The sequence below is a fragment of the Pristiophorus japonicus genome, unplaced genomic scaffold (genome assembly GCF_044704955.1).
Source record: "Pristiophorus japonicus isolate sPriJap1 unplaced genomic scaffold, sPriJap1.hap1 HAP1_SCAFFOLD_725, whole genome shotgun sequence".
In the NCBI taxonomy this organism is placed as follows: domain Eukaryota; kingdom Metazoa; phylum Chordata; class Chondrichthyes; family Pristiophoridae; genus Pristiophorus; species Pristiophorus japonicus.
In genome coordinates this window covers 24,462-49,669 of record NW_027254640.1, presented here as the reverse complement: position 1 = coordinate 49,669, position 25,208 = coordinate 24,462, and the positions used below count along the sequence as shown (strand labels likewise).

General features: G+C 42.8%; 1 protein-coding gene across 1 annotated transcript in view; it reads right to left on the bottom strand.

The window, feature by feature from the left end:
• Positions 1-25,208, bottom strand: part of LOC139256444 (terminal uridylyltransferase 7-like) — a 122,130-nt gene that overhangs the window by 79,166 nt on the left and 17,756 nt on the right. The window contains exon 3 of the mRNA XM_070874223.1: positions 6,584-6,738. Coding sequence (XP_070730324.1) covers positions 6,584-6,738 — 155 coding nt within the window. The remainder of the gene's footprint in view (positions 1-6,583; positions 6,739-25,208) is intronic.

Genomic DNA, 25,208 nt, shown 5'->3' with positions numbered 1-25,208 from the left:
ACAGAAAGGAAAAGGAGGTGGAGTGCCGTTGCTGGTTAAAGAGGAAATTAATGCAATAGTAAGGAAGGACATAAGCTTGGATGATGTGGAATCGGTATGGGTGGAGCTACGGAATACCAAAGGGCAGATAACGCTAGTGGGAATTGCGTACAGACCACCAAACAGCAGTACTAAGGTTGGGGACAGCATCAAACAAAAAATTAGGAATGCGTGTAATAAAGGTACAGCAGTTATTATGGGCGACTTTAATCTATATTATGATCACTCTTCCCCAAGGGGCCTCGCACAACAAGACTGCTAATTAGTCCTTTCTCATTACACATCACCCAGTCTAGGATGGCCAGCCCTCTAGTTGGTTCCTCGATATATTGGTCTAGAAAACCATCCCTAATACACTTCAGGAAATCCTCCTCCACTGTATTGCTACCAGTTTGGTTAGCCCAATTAATATGGTAGAATTCTTTATTAAGATGGAGAGTGACACAGTTAATTCAGAGACTAGGGTCTTGAACTTAAGGAAAGGTAACTTTGGTATGAGACGTGAATTGGCTGGAATAGACTGGTGAGTGATACTTAAAGTGTTCACAGTGGATAGGCAATGGCAAACATTTTAAGATTACATATATGAATTTCAACAATTGTACATCCCTGTCTGGAGTAAAAATAAAACGTGGACGATGGTTCAACCGTGGCTAACAAGGGAAATTAAGGATAGTGTTAAATCCAAGGAAGAGGCATATAAATTGGCCAGAAAAAGCAGCAAACCTGAGGACTGGGGGAATTTTATAATACAGCAGAGGAGGATAAAGGGTTTAATTAGGAGGGGGAAAATAGAGTATGAGAGGAAGCTTGCTGGGAACATAAAAACTGACTGCAAAAGCTTCTATAGATATGTGAAGAGAAAAAGATTAGTGAAAACAAATGTAGGTCCCTTGCAGTCAGATTCAGGTGAATTTATAATGGGGAACAAAGAAATGGCAGACCAGTTAAACAAGTACTTTGGTTTTGTCTTCACGAAGGAAGACACAAATAACCTTCCGGAAATACTAGGAGACCGAGGGTCTAGTGAGAAGGAGGAACTGAAGGAAATCCTTATTAGACGGGAAATGGTGTTAGGGAAATTGATGGGATTGAAGGCCGATAAATCCCCGGGGCCTGATCGTCTGTATCCCAGAGTACTTAAGGAAGTAGCCCTAGAAATAGTGGACGCATTGGTGATCTTTTTCCAACAGTCTGTCGATTCTGGCTCAGTTCCTATGGACTGGAGGGTAGCTAATGTAACACCACTTTTTAAGAAAGGAGGGAGAGAGAAATGGGCAATTATAGACCGGTTAGCCTGACATGAGTAGTGGGGAAAATGTTGAAATCAATTATTAAAGATGAAATAGCAGCACATTTGGAAAGCAGTGACGGGATCGGCCCAAGTCAGCATGGATTTATGAAAGGGAAATCCTTCTTGACAAATCTTCTACAATTTTTTGAGGATGTAACTGGTAGAGTGGACAAGGGAGATCTAGTGGATGTGGTGTATTTGGACTTTCAAAAGGCTTTTGACAAGGTCCCACACAAGAGATTGGTGTGCAAAATTAAAGCACATGGTATTGGGGGTAATGTACTGACATGGATAGAGAACCGGTTAGCAGACAGGAAGCAGAGAGTCGGGATAAACAGGTCCTTTTCAGAATGGCAGGCAGTGATTAGTGGGGTACCGCAAGGCTCAGTGCTGGGACCCCAGCTATTTACAATATACATTAATGATTTGGATGAGGGAATTGAGTGTAATATCTCCAAGTTTGCAGATGACACTAAGCTGGGTGGCAGTGTGAGCTGTGAGGAGGATGCTAAAAGACTGCAGGATGACTTGGACAGGTTAGGTGAGTGAGCAAACGCGTGGCAGATGCAGTATAATGTGGATAAATGTGAGGTTATCCTCTTTGGTGGCAAAAACACCAAGGTAGAATATTATCTGAATGGCAGCAGATTAGGAAAAGGGAAGGTGCAGTGAGACCTGGGTGTCATGGTACATCAGTCGTTGAAAGCTGGCATGCAGGTTCAGCAGGCGGTGAAGAAGGCAAATGGTATTTTGCCTTCATAGCTAGGGGATTTGAGTATAGGAGCAGGGAGGTCTTACTGCAGTTGTACAGGGCCTTAGTGAGGCCTCACCTGGAATATTGTGTTCAGTTTCGGTCTCCTAATCTGAGAAAGGACGTTCTTGCTATTGAGGGAGTGCAGCGAAGGTTCACCAGACTGATTCCCAGGATGGCAGGACTGAAATATGAGGAGAGACTGGATCGCCTGGGCCTGTATTCACTGGAGTTTAGAAGGATGAGAGGGGATCTCATAGAAACATATAAAATTCTGATGGGACTGGACAGGTTAGATGCAGGAAGAATGTTCCCGATGTTGGGGAAGTCCAGAACCAGGGTACATAGTCTAAGGATAAGGGCTAAGCCATTTAGGACTGAGATGAGGAGAAATTTCTTCACTCAGAGAGTTGTTAACCTTGGAATTCCCTACCGCAGAGAGTTGTTGATGCCAGTTCATTGGATATATTCAAAGGGGAGTTAGATAAGGCCCTTACGGCTAAAGGGATCAAGGGGTATGGAGAGAAAGCAGGAAAGGAGTACTGAGGTGAATGATCAGCCATGATCTTATTGAATAGTGGTGCAGGCTCGACGGGCCGAATGGTCTACTCCTGCACCTATTTTCTATGTTTCACACAATTGAGAGTTACTTGATACAGATTCTTGGTTTTAATAATTTTGCTCAGCCATCGCTTTTTACATTACTTATAATGTTTAGATAATTTGGGAAAGCCAAAAAAAGCTAAAAGGATGCTAAGATATGTAGCCAGGACATTAGAATACATGTGTACAGAACTTATACCCAGACTGTATAATGTACTGGTCATACTACACTTACAACAAGGTGTTCAGTTTTGGTCATCATACCAACAATAAAGCATTCGAAAGGTAATAAGAGAAAAGCAACAAGACTGATCACAAATGTAATTTGATGAGCTATGGACGAAGATTAGAGCTCAAGTTTACAGTCCAGTAAGATTATAGCTGTGGTCCCTCTTAGTAACTATATAAAACATTGAAAGGTACAGCTAAATAAATTAAACCTAGAATATTACATCAAACTGGGAAATAAATGAAATATAATGCAAATTAAATTTAAAACAACTATCAGGAAGAATTTTACTTGAGGAATGTTAAATGGTTGAAATAATAAGACCATAAGAAATAGGAACAGGAGGCGGCCATTCGGCCCCTCGAGCCTGCTCCGCCATTCAATAAGATCATGCCTGATCTGATCATGGACTCAACTCTACTTACAACCCTGCAAGAGAAGAAATTTTTCCTCATCTCAGTTTTAAATGGGCAGCCTCTTATTCTAACATCATGCCCTCTAGTTCTAGTCTCCCCCATCAGTGGAAACATCCTCTCAGCATCCACCTTGTCAAACCCCCTCATAATCTTGTACGTTTCGATAAGATCACGTCTCATTCTTCTGAATTCCAGTGAGTACAGGCCCAACCTACTCAATCCTTCCTCATAAGTCAAACCCCTCATCCCCGGAATCAACCTAGTGAACCTTCTCTGAACTGCCTCCAAAGCAAGTATATCCTTTCGTAAATATGGAAACCAAAATTGCATGCAGTATTCCAGGTTTTGGCCTCAGCAATACCTTGTATAGCTGTAGCAAGGCTTCCCTGCTTTTATATTCCATCCTTTTGCAATAAAGGCCAAGATACTATTGGCCTTCCTGATCACTTGCTATACCTACATACTATCCTTTTGTGTTTCATGCACAAGTACCCCCAGATCCCGCTGTACTGCGGCACTTTGCAATCTTTCTCCATTTAAATAATAACTTGCTCTTTGATTTTTACTGCCAAAGTGCATGACCTCACACTTTCCAACATTATACTCCATCTGCCAAATTTTTGCCCACTCACTTAGCCTGTCTATGTCCTTTTGCAGATTTTGTGTCCTCCTCACACATTGCTTTTCCTCCCATCTTTGTATCGTCAGCAAACTTGGCAACGTTGCACTCAGTCCCTTCTTCCAAGTGATTAATACAGATTGTAAATAGTAGGGGTCCCAGCACTGATCCCTGCGGCACCCCACTAACTACTGGTTGCCAACCAGAGACTGAACCATTTATCCCGACTCTGTTTTCTGTTACTTAGCCAACGCTCTATCCATGCTAATATATTACCCCCAACCTCGTGAACTTTTATCTTGTGCAGTAACCTTTTATGTGGCACCTTCTGGAAGTCCAAATACACCACATCAACTGGTTCCCCTTTATCTACCCTGTTCGTTACATCCTCAAAGAACTCCAGCAAATTTGTCAAACATGACTTCTCCTTCCTAACTCCATGCTGACTCTGCCTGACCGAATTTTGCTTTTCCAAATGTCCTGCTGCTGCTTCTTTAATAATGGACTCCAACATTTTCCCAACCACAGATATTAGGCTAACTGGTCTATAGTTTCCTGCTTTTTGTCTGCCTCCTTTTTTAAATAAAGGTGTTACATTTGCAGTTTTCCAATCTGCTGGGACATCCCCAGAATCTAGACAATTTTGGTAAATTACAACCAATGCATCCACAATCCCTACCGCTACTTCTCAAGACCCTAGGATGCAAGCCATCAGGTCCAGGGGATTTATCTGCCTTTAGTCCCATTATCTTACTGAGTACCACCTCCTTAGTGATTGTGATTGTGTTAAGTTCCTCCCCCCCCCCCCCCCCCATAGCCTCTTGACTATCCACCATTGGAATATTGTTAGTATCCTCTAACGTAAAGACTGATACAAAATATTTGTTCAGAGTTTCTGCCATCTCTATGTTCCACATTGCTAATTCTCCAGTCTCGTCCTCTAAGGGACCAACATTTACTTTTGCCACTCTTTCCCTTTTATATACCTATAGAAACTCTTGCTATTTGTTTTTATATTTTGTGCTAGTTTACTTTCATAGTCTATCTTCCCTTTCTTAATCATTTTTTTAAGTCGTTCTTTGCTGGCTTTTAAAAGCTTCCCAGTCTTCTGTCCTCCCACTAGTTTTTGCCACTTTGTATGCTCTTGTTTTTAGTTGGATAGCGACCTTTATTTCTTTAGTTAGCCATGGATGGCTATCTTTTCTCTTACACCCTTTCCTCCTCACTGGAATATATTTTTCTTGAGAGTTGTAAAATATCTCCTTAAATGTACACCACTGTTCATCAACTGTCCTACACTTCAAACTATTTTCCCAGTCCACTTTACACAACTCTGCCCTCTATCCTTCATAGTCTTCTTTATTTAAGCTTAGTATGCTGGTTAGAGATCCAAGTTTCTCACCCTCCATCTGAATTTGAAACTCAATCATGCTATGATCACTTATTCCGAGGGGATCCTTTACTAGGAGATTGTTTATTAATCCTGTCTCATTACACAGGACCAGATCTAAGATAGCCTGTGCCCTGGTTGGTTCCGTTACATACTGCTCAAGGAATCAGTTCCTTATGCACTCTATGAACTCCTCCTCACGGCTACCCTGACCAATTTGATTTGTCCAATCTAGCAGGTTGCATGGCACAGACAAAATTAAAAGCATTGGGGATGTTCAAAATACATTTGGATGATACAATTAAAGTGTTTGTTTTGTTGAACCAAATGACTTACTCTTATTCTTGCTTTTCTTCTGCTCATGTACATAACAAATTAAAATATCTACATGCATAAAACCGGAACAGAGGAAAGGCCACAGATTGCGAAACTCCTTGAAACAATATCAAGGGCTCAATTTTCCTGTGATTTGCGCCGTTTTTTTGGAGCAGGCTGCTCTTTTTGGCCCAAGTTGAAAAACCAGTTTCCCCAATCAATTTGCACCAGTGTAAATCAGTTAGTTACGATTTTTTTTTAGGTCAGTTTCTTTTATGGTGCATAGCCAGCCACCTATACCAATTCGGGAAGTTTGGCCAGCTGAGACTTACTCCAGTTCTGCTTAGGCGAGCGTATATGGTCTCTGCTGAAAACCCCTCCCTACAGTTAAGGAAATCGGCGCAGGCAAGGAAATCCCGGGACACACTAAAAGAATTGAAAAACACATAGCAGCAACTTACCCCAAAGGCTGTCCGGTCAGACAGAGAGACAGAGACAGAGAGACCGGACCGGACTGGCAGTGTTTTTCAATTCTTTTAATGTGTTGGGAGCTGGCTGTGTGCTTCAGCTCGCATTGTGTCCCTGGTTACCATGGCAGCCCGAATCTTTTTGTCACAGAACTAAAGGTCGGGTTAGGCCACGCCAAAATGAACAACTCCAACGGGGAAACTTAGAATCTTTTTCTTTGGCGTACTTAGACCCCAAAAAATCGGGTGTAACTCTTCAAGTATGCCAAAAAAATGCTTTGGGGAAAATTAAGCCCAAAATCTTTTGACCAAAATAACAATATCACATATCATGTCGCTACTTAAAAAAATGGATTAAATTCCCTGCATATACAAAATCTAAATGCTCTAAGCATGCTAAAAATACATTTTACCCAATGAATGTACCAAAATCAGTCTATAAAAATAACCACTACGTTACTTTTTTGAGTCTGAAGATAAATTCTCGATGCAGCCTTTCTTCGACCTGATATAATCCAAGCCGTTCTTCTTTTGTTAATTTGGATTCATCGATAACAGGTGCATTGAAGTCTTGCATTTGTTCATTTCTTTTCATTTTCTTGGACTTCTTTTGGCCTTCAAAAAAAAGTCTCAGATCACAGCACTGAACACAGATAATTTACATAGCTGTAAAAAGGATTCCACCATTAAACAACATGAAAAGCTAAATAAAATCTTTCATCACCGCTGTACAGTAATTTAGAAAATGAGCAACCAACAAATACCAATTCTGTTAAATAAACCTCACCCTTTACAAACCTCCACTTAAAATACTACTTCTAAAATAAAAAGTACACATTTAAAATATACAAAAAAAGTCTTCAACTATACGTCCCAGTCAGATGCCAGTTTTCTAATTTTGCAAAAACTGCATGCTTAGAGATGAGGGGCGTTCTCCCGTTGTGCTGACTGACACTTAGCCCTCAACCAACATCTAAAACAGATGATCTGGTCATTTACTTCACTGCTGTTTATAGGAACTGGCTGAGCACAAATTGGCTGCTGCTTTTCCTACGTTACAGCAGTGACTACACCGTGAAGCAATTTGTGATGCCCTGAGTTCCTGAAAGGCACAATATAAATACAAGTCTTTCTTTTCTTTTCTCAAGCTGATTTTTAAAAATTCCCTCAATTTTTTAATGGTCATATTTAATACAAGTTCTTGATAATCATGATGAGGACAAGGACAAACACAGAGGCACAAGGAACTTAGGAACAGGAGTAGAACATTCAGCCTTTCGAGCCTGTTCTGCCATTCAATGAGATCATGGATGATTTGTATACTAACTTCATCCACCCGCCTTGGCACCATATCCCTTAACACCCTTGGCAAGCAATAATCTATTGATCTCAGATTTTAAATTATTAAAATAGCGTTTACTGTTTTTTGTGGGAGAGAGTTCCACGCTTCTATCCTTTGCGTGATGAAGAAGTCTCCTGAATGAACTGGCTCTGATTTTAAGGTCATGTTCCCTTGTCGTCGGCATCCTCACCAGCAGAAAACATTTCTCTCTATCTACCCTATCAATTCCTTTCAAAATCCCAAAAATCGCAATCAAATCGCCCCTTAAACTTCTATATTTCAGGGAATACATGACTAGTTTGTGTAATCTCTCCTCATAATCTAACCCTTGGAGCCCTGGTAACATTCTGGTGAATCTGCACTGCACTCTTTCCAAGGCCAATATCTCCTTTCTAAGGTGTGGTGCCCAGAACTGTACACAGTGCTCCAGGTGTGGGCTAACCAAAACTTTGTATAGCTGTTGCAAAACTTCCTCCCCTTTATATCCCAGCCCTCTTATTGAATGCCTTGTGGAAATCCATAGACAATCCCCTGTCTACTACGTTAGTTCCTCATCAAAAAAGTCAATTCGACTCGTTCGACATCACCTACCCTTTACAAATCCATGTTGGCTCTCTCTAAATCAGCTCAGATTTCTCCAAGTGCTCAGTCACTCTGACCATAAGATTAGCCAAGAGATCTTTGGAAAAGAAGATGGTGTGTTATTGTTGGGTATATAGTAAGTAAGTTTGCGGATGACACTAAAATAGATGAGTGCAATCAAATCCAAAAAGATTTAGGTGTGCTAGGGGAGTGGGCTGCACATTGGCAAATGGCGATTAATTTAGAAAAATGTAGTGTCATGCATGTTGATAGGGCCAACACAGAATATCATTTACAGGGAACAATACTCAATACTGAAAGAGGTTGAGATAGAAAAAGATCCTGGTGTTGCAAAAGCAAAATACTGCGGATGCTGAAATCTGGAATAAAAACAGAAAATGCTGGAATTCTCAGCAGGTCAGGCAGCATCTATGGAGAGGAGGCAGAGTTAACGTCTCGGGTCGATGACTCTTCGTCAGAACTGGAGTGTGTTCGGAAAGAACAGATTCTTAACAAGCACTGAAAGGGGGAGGTCTGCGATAGGTTGGAATACAGGAGAGATTAGAGAGACAAACGGGATGATGGCCCAAATTCAAATGGTAATGCCAGGAGTTTAAAAAAAAATTAGTCAAGATAGGATGTGAATGGTGGGATAATGACCAACTGCCATTAGAGACAAGGAGAAAAAAAGAAAGAAACGGGCTCTAAGGGGGGAGGGGAAGGGAGCCAAAGATTGTCTGTGGTTACACTCTGAAATTTTTGTACTCTATTTTGAGTCCAGAAGGCTGTAAAGTGCATAAACAAAAAGATGAGGTGCTGTTCCTCAAGCTTGCGTTGAGCTTCATTGGAACAGTGTAGGAGGCCGAGGACAGAGAGGTCAGAGTGGGAATGGAGCGGAGAATTAAAGTGACAGACAACAGGAAGCTCAAGGTCACATTTGCGGACTGAACAGAGGTGCTCCGCAAAGCGGTCACCCAATCTATGCTTGGTTTCCCCAACGTAGAGGAGACCACATCGTGAGCAGCGAATACAGTATACTAAATTGAAAGAAGTACAAGTAAATCACTGTTTCACCTGGGAGGAGTATTTGGGGCCCTGGATAGTAGGAAGGGCAGGTGTTGCATCTCCTGCGCTTGCACGGAAAGGTGCCGTGGGAAGGGGAGGGGCTGCTGGGGGTGACTGCGGAATGGACCAGGGTGTCGCGGAGGGAGCGGTCCCTTCGGAATGCTGAGGGAGGAGGGGAGGGAAGATATGATTGGTGGTAGGATCACGCTGGAGGTGGCGGAAATGGCGGAGGATGATCCGTTGAACGTGGAGGCTGGTGGAGTGAAAGGTGAGGACAAGGGGAACCCTGTCATGATTCTGAGAGGGAGGGAAAGGGGTGAGAACAGAGGTGCAGGAAATAGAACGGGTACAGTCGAGGGCCATGTTAAACACGGCGGAGGGGAATCCTCTGTTGAGGAAAAAGGAAGTTATGTCAGAGGCACTAGTGTGAAAGGTGGTATCGTCAGAGCAGATGCAACGGAGATGGAGAAACTGGGAGAATGGAATAGAGTCCTTATAGGATGTGGGGTGGGAGAAAATGTTTGTTCTTTCTATCCCTTCCCCTTTCAGTGCTTATGAATCTGTTCTTTCTGAACACTCTCCAGTTCTGACGAAGGGTCATCGACCCGAAACGTTAACTCTGCTTCTTCTCCACAGATGCTGCCTGACCTGCTGAGATTTCCAATCACTGAGGTGAATGAACAATGCAGAGAAACTGTAGCTAAAACAAACAAGGTATTGGGTTGTATTATTAGAACCACTCAGTATAAATCAAAGGACCTTTTGACACTATACAAGTCGTTGGTCAGACTGCACCAAGAGTACTGTGCCCAGTTTTGATCCCCCCACATGGTGGGTGATATGATAACCTTGGAAAAGTTCCAGAGGAGAGCCAGAGAAATGATTCTAAGCTTAAGAGACCCCAGCTACTCAGATAGGCTCAAGGATTTTGGTCTATTTACTTTAGGACAGTGTCGACTTGGAGGTAACCTGTGGGATCTATAAAATAATTAAAGGGCTGGATAGCGTTCCTATTGATGTATGTTCCAGTTTTACAGATTGGGGAGGGGAGGACCGGGGACATGAGTTAAACTATGTTAGAGTAGAAATGGACTGGGTGTTAGCTGGTTCTTCCTTTCTCAGAGATTTGAGAGTCTCTGGAATACATTCCCAGTTGGCATGATGGGTGCTGACTCTCTGTATGCCTTCAAGAGGGAGCTGGATTGCGACAGAGATCGCATCATGTAGCAGGTAAGTGTCTTTATAGATAACACTTGGTCCATGTCATCTCCTGGACTGGTTTCAATGCCTGAGGGGATGGGAGAGGAATTTTAGAGTACAGAATGGATAAAACCTCTGGTAAGCGAAACAATCAAAAGGAGTGGCCCAAGAAGGAATCTATGACATTGGGAGGGGTGTCTTGCAGAGGCAACTTGAATGGTTAGATTTTAGAATAGTACAAGATTTCTCGGGTAATCATCTTAATGCCATGCACCAGACCGGTTAGGCAAACAGAATAGATACATTTAAGTGTGATGGGAAACTGTAGAAGGGGGTGCTTAGGATCTCATTGAGACAAGCTGTTCATACAAAACAGGTTTCACTTGAACCGGATTGGTACCAATGTCCTTGCGGAGAGAGTAAACAGGACAATGGGAGAGGATTTAAACTGGTAAACAGAAGGGTAAAGAAAGATAAACAAAACCGAACAAAAAGGAACTTACAGCTGATAGATCTACATCAACAAATTGAACTTTTATAGTACCTTTAATGTAAAAAAAATAACCCAAGGATGTTATTTTTGACATAAGAAAAGGAATATGGTGAAGGATGGACTTATCCTTTTAAAATGCCTACACGAGATTGCTCAAAACATTCGCAACAAGACTAAATGTGAGGTGGTAATTGTGAACTATGATGCAGTAAGAATCTCAGAAACAAGATTAATCGGCAATGATTGAGAAAAGTGCAACATTCAGTGTGTTCAGGAATAACAGACTGGATAGGAAAGGAGCTGGAACAGTTCTATATGCTGCGTTCACCTAGGAGATAAAGAAAGTAGATGCATGGCTACAGAATAATCCTTCCAGCAAGATAGACTGCCTGGTCCGGGATGGCGGACGTGGGAGGACATGGGGTGGGAGGAAAAAGGGGGGAGGGGGAGCATGTTGGGGGGGGGGACGGGGAGAAGGGCAGGAGGAAAAGGAGGGGGGGGGGGAGTGGGGGCAGGAGGAAAAAGGGGGGAGGGGGACGGGAGGAAATGGGGGGGGGGGGGAGGGGCCCAGGGGGGAGCAAGACCCCGGGGGGGTGGTACCATGGGGAGCATCGCCTGGGGGCCGGGGGGAGTGCGTGAAGAAGGCCAAGAAAACGATTGGAAGTCCTTGGGGCGAGGGGAGAGAGAGAATTGTAGGCCTCGTAGTGTGGAGGAGCTGGGGTATAATCGCAGGGGGTGGGCACACCAGCCTGATTATAATATTTAAATAGGCAACCCGCCTCCTGGGAGCGGGTTGACTTGCCTCCCCCACTGCCACCATCCCATCTCTGTTAAAACCGGAAGTGTGCAGTTTGAAGGTGGGTTTTGGTCGGGATTCAGATTTTTAACACTTTAACCTCCCACCCGACCCCAACCCGCCCATTTTTTGGGGGGGGTTAAAATTCCCACCAAACTCTGTTTCTCTCTCCACAGATGCTGCTGAGTATTTCCAGCATTTTCTGTTTTTTATTTTAGATTTCAAGCATTCAAACTATTTTGGTTTTGTTTACGAATTGAAGAGGTTTGCTGCTGTGTCAAAGCGAAAAACAGGTTACTCTACAAATATGTGCAAACACATCATTTTAATTCGGGAATTTAATCAACTCAATATAAACTGGGATTGATCAAGTCATCTAAAATCTATAAAATAATTGTAATCCATGATTACTTTCTGGCCCAGTGTGTTAGGGATGTCAAGAGAAACAACTTGCATCTTGATCAGGCCTCGAAAGTATCTTGGAAATAAAATTAGTGGCACCCCTGGGGGACAGTGACCATAGAACTGGACATGATCTGAGATAAACCAATAAAATTAATACTTAGATATACAACTTTAAGGCCGATTTCAAGGTAATGGGAGAAGAGATTAACCAAATCAACTAGGTGGGGGTAGTACTCAGGAAAACTTCAGTTGAGAATTATAAAGTACTGTATTAAAGTTGTTGCTTAACCAGTTAAACTAATGAATAGAATTATAAATAATCATTGAATAAAGACTTTAACTAATTTAAATCAATAAAATAAGGCTAGACTAAGATATGGCAGAGCAGGTTGTGTGTCTGCAGTATGTGGGAGTTTGTGGATAGTGACACTGTCCCGAGCAAACAAGTCTGCAGGAGGTGTCTCCATTTTAAATTTCTCCGGCTCAGAGTCATTGAGCTGGAGTGTGAGCTGGAGACATTCCAACGCATAAGGGAGGGAGACAGTTTTATCCAGAATACCCCAGAGGAAAGGAGATTCGGGAAAGGGAGGGTGTGACTGTTAGGGAGCCAGGTAACGGGAATTTAGGAGAGGTTGAAGGAGGTCCCGCAGATACTTGTCCTGTCCAACAGGTATGATGTACTCGCTACCTGTGAGGCCAAGGAGAAAGATGGCAGGGAGGACAGCCACAATGCAGACTAAGGCACCGTGGCTCAGAAGGCTGTCCAAGGGGGTGGGGGGGGGGGGGGGGCGCGGGGAGCAGAATATAAATGTGGTAGTGATATGGGAACTCTATAATTAGGGGGCTAGATAGTGTCCTCTCCAGCCAAGAATGCGAATCCTGAAGGGTGTGTTGCCTATCCGATGCCAAGGCAAGGGACCAACTCACGGTGGCTGGAGAGTAACTTGGAAAGGGAGGGGGTAAATCCAGTTGTCATGGTCCATGCTAGAACAAATGAGTATGAACAGGGAGGAGGTCTTGCTGAAACAGTGTCAGGAGTTAGGCTCTAAATTAAAAAGCAGGAACTTGAGGGTAATAATCTCTGGATTATTGATCGAGCCACATGCAAACTGGCAAAGAAGCAGGCAGATCAGGGGAATTAACATGTGGCTAAAGGGCTGATGTGGGAAAGAGGAGTTCCTTTTCATGGGACACTGGCACCAGTTCTAGGACAGGAATGAGCTGTACCGATGGGACGGGCTCCACCTCAACCGGGATGGGACCCGCGTCCTAGTGGAAAGGGTAAATAGGGAGGTGGCAAAGGCTTTAAACTAGTAAGATGGGGGGGGGCAGCAATCTTCAAGAAATGTAACCCGCCTAAATATAAACTAAACAGGAAAAGAGAGCATTGGAAAGAATAAAGGGAGGACATTGATGGGAAGGGAATAAATAAGAGTTATAGAACAGGAGTCTAAAAAGATGGTTAAACATAAAGTGAGAGGAAATCCTAGTAAAAATGTTAAACTGTCTGTACAGCAATGCAGTGTCCATAATGAAACAGGGGAACTGGAGGCAATCATGCGTTGCGAGGAACCAGACATAGTAGAGATAACAGAGATGTGACAAAATCAGGACTGGGAATTAAACATTGCAGGGTATAACATATTTAGAAAAGATAGAGGGGCGAAAAAGGGGAGATGGAGTAGCTGTACTTATTAAGGATAACATAATGGCAGTAGAAAAAAGTGACGTAGCCATCAGCAAGACAAAAATAGAATCCATATGGATAGAAGTAAAAGATAATAAAGGATCAATCACACTATTTGGTGTTGTATACAGACCACCTAATAGTGGAAGGGAGGTGGAGGAAGAAATATGCGCATAAATTAGAAAAATGAGTAAAAACATAGAATAATCATCATGGGGGATTTCAACTACCCCGATATCAATTGGACAGAAGAGGTAGATTAAGGGGATAAGGGAATGGAATTTCCTACAATGTGTACATGTCTTCTTTCTAACCCAACATGTAAAAAGCCCAACAAGGGAGGATTTGCTATTGTATCTAATTGGGAATGAACCAGAGCAGATAAGTAAAAGTAGGGGAACATCGATGCAATAGTGACCATAATATAATATGCTTTAAGATGTTAATTGAGAAGGACATAAGTATGACGAAAATCAGGTTAATAGATTGGAGAAAAGCTGATTTTGAGGGGCTGAAAATAGAACTTGGGAAAATAAAATGGGCAACAGTATTGGCAAAAACAATGTAGAACAGCAATGAGAAACATTTAAAACCGTGTTCAACAGAGTGCAGGAACAATATATTCCGCTGAAAGGAAAGAACAAACTAAACATTAATGAGACTCCATGGATGAATAAAGCAATAAGGGAACAATTGAGGGTAAGGAAAGAGGCATACATTTATATAGACAGCAGGGGAGTGCATGATCAAGGAGAATATGAAAAGATTAGGAATGAAGTCAAAACAACAATTAAGGCAAAGAGGAACTATGAAATTAAATTATCAAGGAGCATAAAATAAAAAATTGCAAAATATTTTACAGGCATATCAATAAAAAAGGTTAGGAATGTAATAGGACCATTAAGGGATAAGATGGGGTAATACCACAGGTAATGATAGAGAGATGGCAGAAATATTAAATAATTATTTTGCTTCAGTATTTATTAGGGAGATATAACAGGCGGACATAACAGTGGATGATGAGATTAATAATGAGATAAGTGCATTTAAAATAAAAAGAGGGGATATATCAAATAAATGAATCAAACTAGTCGGGAAATTGTGTTGGGGAAATTGATGGGATTGAAGGCCAATAAATCCCCAGGGCCTGATGGACTGCATCCCAGAGTACTTAAGGAGATGGCCTTGGAAATAGCGGATGCATTGACAGTCATTTTCCAACATTTCATTGACTCTGGATCAGTTCCTATCGAGTGGAGGGTAGCCAATGTAACCCCACTTTTTAAAAAAGGAGGGAGAGAAAACAGGGAATTATAGACCGGTCAGCCTGACATCGGTAGTGGGTAAAATGATGGAATCGATTATTAAGGATGTCATAGCAGCACATTTGGAAAGAGGTGACATGATAGGTCCAAGTCAGCATGGATTTGTGAAAGGGAAATCATGCTGGACAAATCTTCTGGAATTTTTTGAGGATGTTTCCAGTAGAGTGGACAAGGGAGAACCAGTTGATGTGGCATATTTGGACTTTCAGAAGGCTTTCGACAAGGTCCCACACAAGAGATTAATGTGCAAAGTTAAAGCACATGGGATTGGGGGTAGTGTGCTGACATGGATTGAGAACTGGTTGTCAGACAGGAAGCAAAGAGTAGGAGTAAATGGGGACTTTTCAGAATGGCAGGCAGTGACTAGTGGGGTACCGCAAGGTTCTGTGCTGGGGCCCCAGCTGTTTACACTGTACATTAATGATTTAGACGAGGGGATTAAATGTAGTATCTCCAAATTTGCGGATGACACTAAGTTGGGTGGCAGTGTGAGCTGCGAGGAGGATGCTATGAGGCTGCAGAGCGACTTGGATAGGTTAGGTGAGTGGGCAAATGCATGGCAGATGAAGTATAATGTGGATAAATGTGAGGTTATCCACTTTGGTGGTAAAAACAGAGAGACAGACTATTATCTGAATGGTGACAGATTAGGAAAAGGGAAGGTGCAACGAGACCTGGGTGTCATGGTACATCAGTCATTGAAGGTTGGCATGCAGGTACAGCAGGCGGTTAAGAAAGCAAATGGCATGTTAGCCTTCATAGCGAGGGGATTTGAGTACAGGAGCAGGGAGGTGTTGCTACAGTTGTACAGGGCCTTGGTGACGCCACACCTGCAGTATTGTGTACAGTTTTGGTCTCCTAACCTGAGGAAGGACATTCTTGCTATTGAGGGAGTGCAGTGAAGGTTCACCAGACTGATTCCCGGGATGGCGGGACTGACCTATCAAGAAAGACTGGATCAACTGGGCTTGTATTCACTGGAGTTCAGAAGAATGAGAGGGGACCTCATAGAAACGTTTAAAATTCTGATGGGTTCAGACAGGTTAGATGCAGGAAGAATGTTCCCAATGTTGGGGAAGTCCAGAACCAGGGGACACAGTCTAAGGATAAGGGGTAAGCCATTTAGGACCGAGATGCGGAGAAACTTCTTCACCCAGAGAGTGGTGAACCTGTGGAATTCTCGACCACAGAAAGTTGTTGAGGCTAATTCATTAAATATATTCAAAAAGGAGTTAGATGAAGTCCTTACTACTAGGGGGGTCAAGGGGTATGGCGAGAAAGCAGGAATGGGGTACTGAAGTTGCATGTTCAGCCATGAACACATTGAATGGCGGTGCAGGCTAGAAGGGCCGAATAGCCTACTCCTGCACCTATTTTCTATGTTTCTATGTTTCTAACTCAAAGAGGCTAAAACCCCTGGTCCGGAGGGATTGCATTCACATATTTTAAAATAATCTTGGAAAGAGATAACAGAGGCATTACTACACATATTTAATAATTAATTAGAAAAAGGTGTAGTGCCAGAGGACTGGTGGATAGCTAACTTAATACCTAGAGAACAAATACACACATCACTAAAAGTTGCTACACAGGTTAGCAAGCCATAAAAACCAAGCAGTAGGATTTATTTCTAGAGGTATAGAATTGAAAAGTAGGGAAGTTATGCTAAACCTGCATCGAACCTTGTTTGGACCACAGAGTACTGCAGGGGGCGTGGACAGGATTTATAAGGATGATATCGGAAATGCGAGGGTATACATATCCGGAACGGATTAAAAACTATGTCTCTTTTCTCTTGAAAAAAGGTGGCTAAGGGGTGATCTAATAGAGGTCGTAACTAGAGATCGTCAATATATGGTAGTCACCAAGAAATCCAGTCGGGAATTCAGAAGAAACTTCTTTACCCAGAGTGGTGAGAATGTGGAACGCGCTACCACAGGAAGTGGTTGAAGCAAATAGTATAGATGCATTTAAGGGGAGGTTAGACAAGCATATGAGGGAGAAGGGAATAGAGGGTTATGCTGATAGATTTAGATGAGGAAAGACGGGAGGAGGCTCGAGTGGAGCATAAACGCCGGCTTGTTGGGCCAAACGGCCTGTTTCTGTATTGCATATCCTATGTAATGCAATTTCTTTAAGGACATACCGGAAAATTAGCCGGAAAAATACACACCTCAGATTGTAGAAATGTGACCCAAAATGGATTAGTAATACAATACAGAAATAAGAAAAACAAATCCTACAAAACATGAAGGGCAAAAGAAATCTCTGGGTAAAATACAGGAACTTCCAAAACAAATATAAAAAAAGGCAGTAAGAGGTGGAAAATAGGGAGCTAGAAATAAGCATAACTGTAGAAGCTATGTACAAAAGTAATAATTCTTCCAATGCTATAACCGCCATTTTCTGTTTTTATTTGAATTAACTTATGAACTAGCTATGGGAAAGGCTGAGAAAGATCTGGGAGGAACAATAGACTGATCATTTCTAGTCATAGTAGAGCAGAGTGAATAAAGCAAACAGAAGGTTGAATATAGAAAGTTCAGAGGGAAAGTGAAAAAGGAAATAAGAGGGGCAAAGAGTACGAAAATAGATTCGCAGCTAACATAAAAGGGAATTCAAAAGTCTTCTATACGCATATAAATAATAATTGGGTAGCAAGAGGAGCGGTGGGGCTGATTAGGGACCAAACAGGAGACCTACGCATGGAGGCAGAGGACATGGCTGAGGTACTAAATGAGTACTTTGCATCTGTTTTCACCGAGGAAGATGCTGCCAAAGTCAGTGAAAGAGGAGGTAGTGGAGATACTAGATGAGATAAAAATTGATTCAGAGGAGATACTAGAAAGGTTGACTGTCACCAGGACCGGATGGGATGCATCCTAGGATGCTGAGGGAGGTTAAAGAGGAAATCGCAGAGGTACTGGCCATAATCTTCCAATCCTTGTCTCCCTCTCTTAAGTATTACTGCTGGCCTCTCCCCCAAAAATGCTGCTCCTGGCTCCTTTCCCCCATTGCCAAATGTTGTTCCTGGCTTTGTTGCTCGCTCCCTTTCCCAAGTGTTGCTGCAGTGGTTTCTCTCTGCTACAAACTGCTGGTCCTGGATCTCCACACCTTCCAGATAATTGCTGAGCCCCTCCTTTCCCCTCAGTGCCGCTCCCAAGCTCCTACCTACTGGTTCATTTTGTGATTGATGACACTCTACACTTTGGGCAGGAATTCACAATCTCACAAGAATCCATCCACAGCGCTGTCTATAATGACAATAGTGCCTGCAAGCTTGGGAGCCCTGCTTGATGCAGGAAGTCTGGTTCGCACTGGTTCTGGTACATGAATGTAGACAAGTCTCCTCCAGAATGAGACAGTCCACATCAAACATGGCTGGTTGGCATGTATGAGTGTTTATGGCTCTTAAAGGGGAACTCAATGTTTATGCCATCACAGAAGCACAGGCCAGATGTTGGCATCTGTAACATATCTGCTAAATATTCTTCTGATAACTGATATTTTTCACAGTGCAAGTAAGCTGCTACTTTAGAGCTCTACATTTATGATTGTGCCCGTTACATTATAACTCTTGTGAAATTTGTGCAGGGTTTCATAAAATTATGCATTCTCATAAGTTGAATGCATCTGAGGTTACAAAATGGTTCTTGACCCTGCTGAGTGATCCACGCATGTAACAGTCATCGGCAACTGGTATAGAATTAAAGTTGTATCCATGGTGATCACCAAATATTATGTATGTTCTATTGGGTACAGGTGTGCAATGCTGCAGAAATAGAACTAGCAGCCAGCAATCTCCACTGCAATGGTTGCAATCGAAGTCCTTTGCCTGATACTAGCTTCCAGCTAAAGTCCAAGACAACTCCTTTTCTTAGCAAAGCAAACCGGGATCGGAAATATAATTTTATTGTGAAGAAGATAAGAGTTGGGTCAATGTAGTGCTGAGTCAGCTTTTGAGAATCTGTTTATCTATACATGACGAGTTAATAAAACTTCCATCCATTGAGACAATAATCAGTTAATGATTTAACTTGTCATTTGCTAAAAGTGTTGCTTCATGCTTGTGGTGCATGTTCAGACTTGTGTGCTTAAAGATACTTTTAACTAACACAGTATTGGTACGCTAACTTGTAATACTAAGATTCACTGCTGCTTCACATTCAACTGGTACTGCTGGTGGGAAGGGCAGCCATCCAAAAAAGTTAAGTTTAAGTTATTTGAATTTATGACTCTAACAATCGCAAATAAAACATCTTGGCCTCGAATTTCTGTGGACCTTCTGTTGCGCTCACACTGTAAGTTAGGTGGGAGTGGACCAATAGGCCTGGGAGACAGCCACTGCCTGGCCTTCGCTGCTAGTTTCTGTGGAATCTTGCGGAATCTCTGTCCAGCCTGAACAAGGTTATTCATGGCAGGAGGGGCTTTGGATGAGTGGAGGATGTCCTAGGCAGTGAGTTTCCCCAGCCCTGGACTCAGATTCATTGGCTGGTTGGTGTGCCTTGCCTGTAGTGGGAGACTCAGGCTGCCAGACTTCACAAATTGACCCCTGACCGTAGGCTGCTGGGATCCTTTGGAGCAGTAGGTTTCTCGTGCTATCCCTCTTCCCTCCGCCACCCACCCCTCCGCCACTACTGCAGGCTCCCTTGGGAACCTTCCCCTGACTCAGCATACACTGATAGGGTCAGCGGCAGGGATTGCCAGAGGGTGCATCATGTGACTTGCACTGGGGATCAGCAGCCTGCAGGAATTTGGGGCCCCTGCCTTTAGAAATGTGCCTGCCTTGTGATGCTGTGACAGGAAAGTGTCGTCTGGTCTCATCCAGAAGTACGAAGTAGCCACTCAATTTACATAGCTAAGTTGCTGCTTCTATCCTTGCACTGAACAGCATGATAGAGGCAGTCTTTTTTTATTAAACATGAACTTGTTCGTTAGGGAATATTCCTTTTATTTTACATAACATGTTGATCCATATCTTTCAACCGAATTCTTTGATTAATACCAACAGAATGTTGTCCTGTAAGTAGCAATAATTCTTCAACCCCTGTAAAACTCGATACACATTGGTTAGTTGTGACAAATATTAACCATCAAGAAAATTACTATTTTTCAGAATATGCCAGAAAGCCACTCAATATCCAAGCATAAGTCGAGAATTGGACGGTGCAGAACATCCCGATAAGAGCGTCAGTGGATAACTGACCTGCGAGGAAACATCAGCGGCAGGTTGGGGCCATAAATGGAGCGGTGAGCGGCAGCCATGGGCAGCGTGGAGGCATACCACTGCAAAGTACAGCGTGAGCTGATGCAGGAGGGCGACGGCTGTGAAGAGTGATGTCATCAAGATCCAGGTCGGTGATTGGAGCGTGGGCAGATACAGCAGGAACGGCGAGAGACTGTAGAGGGATGTGATGGGGCCCAGGGGAGGAGTAAGTTTGGGGCCAGGGGACAAAGTTAACAGTCACTTGGACAAGTGTGGATTCATTAAGGAAAGCCAGCACAGATTTGTTAAAGGCAAACCATGTTTAACTAACTTGAGTTGTTTGATGAAGGTTGATGAGGGCCATGCTGTTGACGTAGGGTATATGGACTTCCAAAAGGCATTTAATAAAGTGCCACATAATAGACTTGCCAGCAAAGTTGAAGGCCATGGAATAAAACGGACAGTGGCAGCATGGATACGAAATTGGCTCAGTGAGAGAAGACAGAGAGTAGTGGTGAATGGTTGTTTTTCAGACTGGAGGAAGGTATCCAGTGGTATTCCCCAGGGGTTGGTACTTGGACCGCTGCTTTTCTTGATGTATATTAATGACTTGGACTTGGACAATTTCAGCATTTGCAGATGATACAAAACATGGAAGTATAGTGAACAGTGAGGAGGATAGTAATAGACACCTATGAACTCATCCCTTTTTGGTGTAGAAGCAGATCATCCTCGATAATAGGGGCTGCCTAATACTATTAGAGACCATAAAGGAAATCTGCGTGTGGAGGCGGAAGACGTGGGTAGGATTCTTAATGAATATTTTGAATCTGTTTTCACAAAAGAGAGGGGCGATGCAGATATTGCAATCAAGGAGGAGTAGTGTGAAATATTAGAATGGATAAACATAGTGAGAGAGGAATTATTAAGGGGCTTAGAGCTTTGAAAGTGGACAAATCCCCAGGCCTGGGTGAAATGTATCCCAGGCTGTTAAGAGAAGCAAAAGAGGAAATAGCAGAGGCTCTGACCATCATTTTCCAATCCTCTCTGGCTACAGGTGCGGTGCCAGAGGACTGGAGGATTGCTGATGTTGTAACTTTGTTTAAAAAGGGAGAAAGGGATAGACCGAGTAATTACAAGCCTGTCAGCCTAACCTCGGTGGTGGGAAAATTATTGGGAAAAAACCTGAGGGACAGGATAAATCTCCATTTGGAAAGACATGGATTAATCAAAGGATGCATTTGTCAAGGGAAGGTCATGTCTGACGAACTTTATTGAATTTTTCGAGGAGGCAACCAGGAGGGTCGGTGAGGGCAGTGCGTATGATATAATGTATATGGATTTTAGCAAAGCTTTTGATAAGGTCCCACATGGCAGACTGGTCACAAAAGTAATAGCCCATGGGATCCAGAGCAAAGTGGCCTAGAAAACATAGAAAATAGATGCAGGAGTAGGCCATTCGGCCCTTCGAGCCTACACCACCATTCAATAAGATCATGACTGATCATTCCCTCAGTACCTCTTTCCTGCTTTCTCCCAATACCCCTTGATCTCCTTAGCCGGAAGGGCCATATCTAACTCCCTCTTGAATATATCTAATGAACTGGCATTAACAACTCTCTGCAGCAGGGAATTTCACAGGTTAACAACTCTATGAGTAAAGAAGTTTCTCCTCATCTCAGTCCTAAATGGCCTACCCCTTATCCTAAGACTGTGTCCCCTGGTTCTGGACTTCCCCAACATCGGGAACATTCTTCCCGCATCTAACCTGTCCCGTCACAGTCCTATATGTTTCTATGAGATACCCTCTCATCCTTCTAAACTCCAATGTATAAAAGCCCAGTTGATCCAGTCTCTCCTCATAGGTCAGTCCAGCCATCCCGGGAATCAGTCTGGTGAACCTTCGCTGCACTCCCTCAATAGCAAGAATGTCCTTCCTCAGCTTAGGAGACCAAAACTGAACACAATATTCCAGGTGAGGCCTCACCAAGGCCTTATACAACTGCAGTAAGACCTCCCTGCTCCTATACTCAAATCCCCTAGCTATGAAGGCCAACATACCATCTGCCTTCTTCACCGCCTGCTATACCTGTATGCCAACTTTCAATGACTGATGAACCATGACACCCAGGTCTCGTTGCACCTCCCCTTTTCCTTATTTGCCATCATTCAGATAATATTCTGTCTTCACGTTTTTGCCACCAAAGTGGCTATTTATCCACATTATACTGCATCTGCCATGCATTTGTCCACTCACCTAACCTGTCCAAGTCACCCTGCAGCCTCTTAGCATCCCCCTCACAGCTCACACCGCCACCCAGTTAGTGTCATCTGCAAACTTGGAGATATTACACTCAATTCCTTCATCTAAATCATTGATGTATATTGTAAAGAGCTGGGGTCCCAGCACTGAGCCCTGCACCACTCCACTAGTCACTGCCTGCCATTCTGAAAATTCTTAATCACACCCCCAACATTTAAGTCCAAGTCATTGATATATACCACAAAAAGCAAGTTGGATCCAAAATTGGCTGAGAGGCAGGAAGCAAAGGGTAATGGTTAATGGGTGTTTTTGTGACTGGAAGGTTGTATCTAGTAGGGTTCCACAGAGCTCAGTCCCTTGCTTTTTGTAGTATATATCAATGACTTGGACTTAAATGTTGGGGGTATGATTAAGAATTTTGCAGATGACATTAAAATAGGCTGTGTGGTTGATAATTAAGAAGAAAGCTGCGGACTGCAGGAAGATATCAATGTATTGGTCAGGTGGGCAGAACAGTGGCAAATGGAATTCAATCCGGATAAGTGTGAGGTAATGCATGTGGGGAGGTCTAACAAGGCAAGGGAATACACATTAAATGGTACAACATTGAAAAGTGTAGAGGAACAAAGGGACCTTGGAGTGCATGTCCACAGATCCCTGAAGGTAGCAGGCCAGGTAGATAAGGTGGTTAAGAAGTCATATGGAATACTTGCTTTTATTAGTCAAGGCATGGAATACAAGAGCAAGGAGGTTATGCTTGAAATGTAAAAAAAAACTGGTTAGGCCGCAGCTGGAGTTCTGGTCAACACATTACAGGAAAGATGTGATTGCACTGGAAAGGGGATTGCAGAGGAGATTCATAAGAATGTTGCCTGGACTGGAGAGGGGTCAACAACCAGGGGGCATAGATTTAAAGTAATTAGAAGGAGGTTTAGAGGATATATATGGGGACATTTCTTCACCCAGCAGGTGATAGGGGTCTGGAACTCACTGCCCGACCTGCAGGAACCATCACCACATTTAAAAGATATTTGGATGTGCACTTAAAGTGCCGTAACCTACAGGGCTATGGACCAAGAGTTGGAAAGTGGGATTAGGCTAGTTGCTCTTGGTCAGCTGGTGCAGACACGATGGGCCGAAATGGCCTCCTTCTGTGCTGTAAATTTCTATATAACTAACTATGGTCTCAGACTGATTGTAGTTTAGCTATGGCACTGTGGAATTCAATTTCAGTCATTAAACTGCAAGTACGCCTGATTCATGCCAGAGTACTTGTTGCTAGCTGTACACTAGACAGAACTGGTAGGATTTCAGAGGGAGCCTGGCATCCCACTATTTCCTCACTAAGATAGAAAAAACTTGCATTTAAATAGCCGCTTTCATGACCGCCCAAAGCACTTCACAAAGTTTTTTTGAAGTGCAGTCAGTGTTGTAATGTAGAGTAATGCGGTGACCAATTTGTGCACAGTAAAGTACCACAAATAGCAAATGAGACACAGGACGAGATCATCTGTATTGGTGCTATTGGTTGAAGGATAAATGTTGTCTAGGACGCAAATCTTGGTAAAGTTGTTGTTGTTAAGTTCCTCACATTTTACTATTTTAATGCTCAAGTTTTCTTTAAATACAGGATGGAATATTGTACCAAAACCAGTTAGCTGTTAGATTTTAAATCAGCGTTAAGTAAGGAAATCCATAAACTGGAGAAAAATTAGCAATCTGAAGGCAAGATCTAGAGCAGTGATAGCCAAGTTTTTTGCCTTTGTGGGCCACGTAGGTGCACACCATGGAGCCTTTGGGCCAATTCCATAAATGTGTATATATATCATGTTGCTAATCCCAACAGATCTTGGAGTTTTGATTTAGGATCTGTTCAGTGAGGTAACATCACTAAAATCATCCCTTTCAAACATATGAACTGACCATATGGTTCTTGCTCATCAGATTATCTTGATATAATACATACTGATTATCTTGATATAATACACACCTCCCAACAATTAGTTAATAAATATTTTTTCAAACATCAACACTGCTCACAAATTTATTCGTGCAAGTGGTTGCTAACACTTCAGGGAATGCAATGAAGGTTCACTAGACTGATTCCTGGGGAGGATTGCCCGATGAGGAGAGATTGAGTAGACCAGGTCTATATTCTCTAGAGTTTAGAGGAATAAGAGGTGATCACATTGAAGCATAAAAAATTCTTAGAGCTTGACACGGAGGATATTTCCTCTGGCTGGGGTGTCCAGAACCAGGTGTCACAGTCCCAGAATAAGGGGTCAGCCATTTAGGACTGAGATGAGAAATTTCTTCACTCAAGAGGGTGGTGATTCTTTGGAACTCTCTACCCCAGAGGGCTGTGGAGGCTCAGTCACTGAGTATATTCAAGACAGAAATCGATAACATTTTTGGATATTAACGGAATCAAGAGATATGGGAATAGTGGAGTTGAGGTAGAAGATCAGCCATGATCTTATTGAATGGCGGAGCAGGCTCGAGGGCCGAATGTCCTACTCCTGCTCCTATTTCTTATATTGTTATGTAACACTTGATAGTAACAAGTAAATGGCACTTGTGCACTTGGGCAAGTTGCTAAATTTTTAATAACCTCTTGACCAGTGGTATTCAAAGGAATGATTCAATTCTGGTACGGTATTCAAATTCTGGTAACCAGGGCTTACTAAACATAACTTGACAAGGATGAGAAACTGGGTAAAT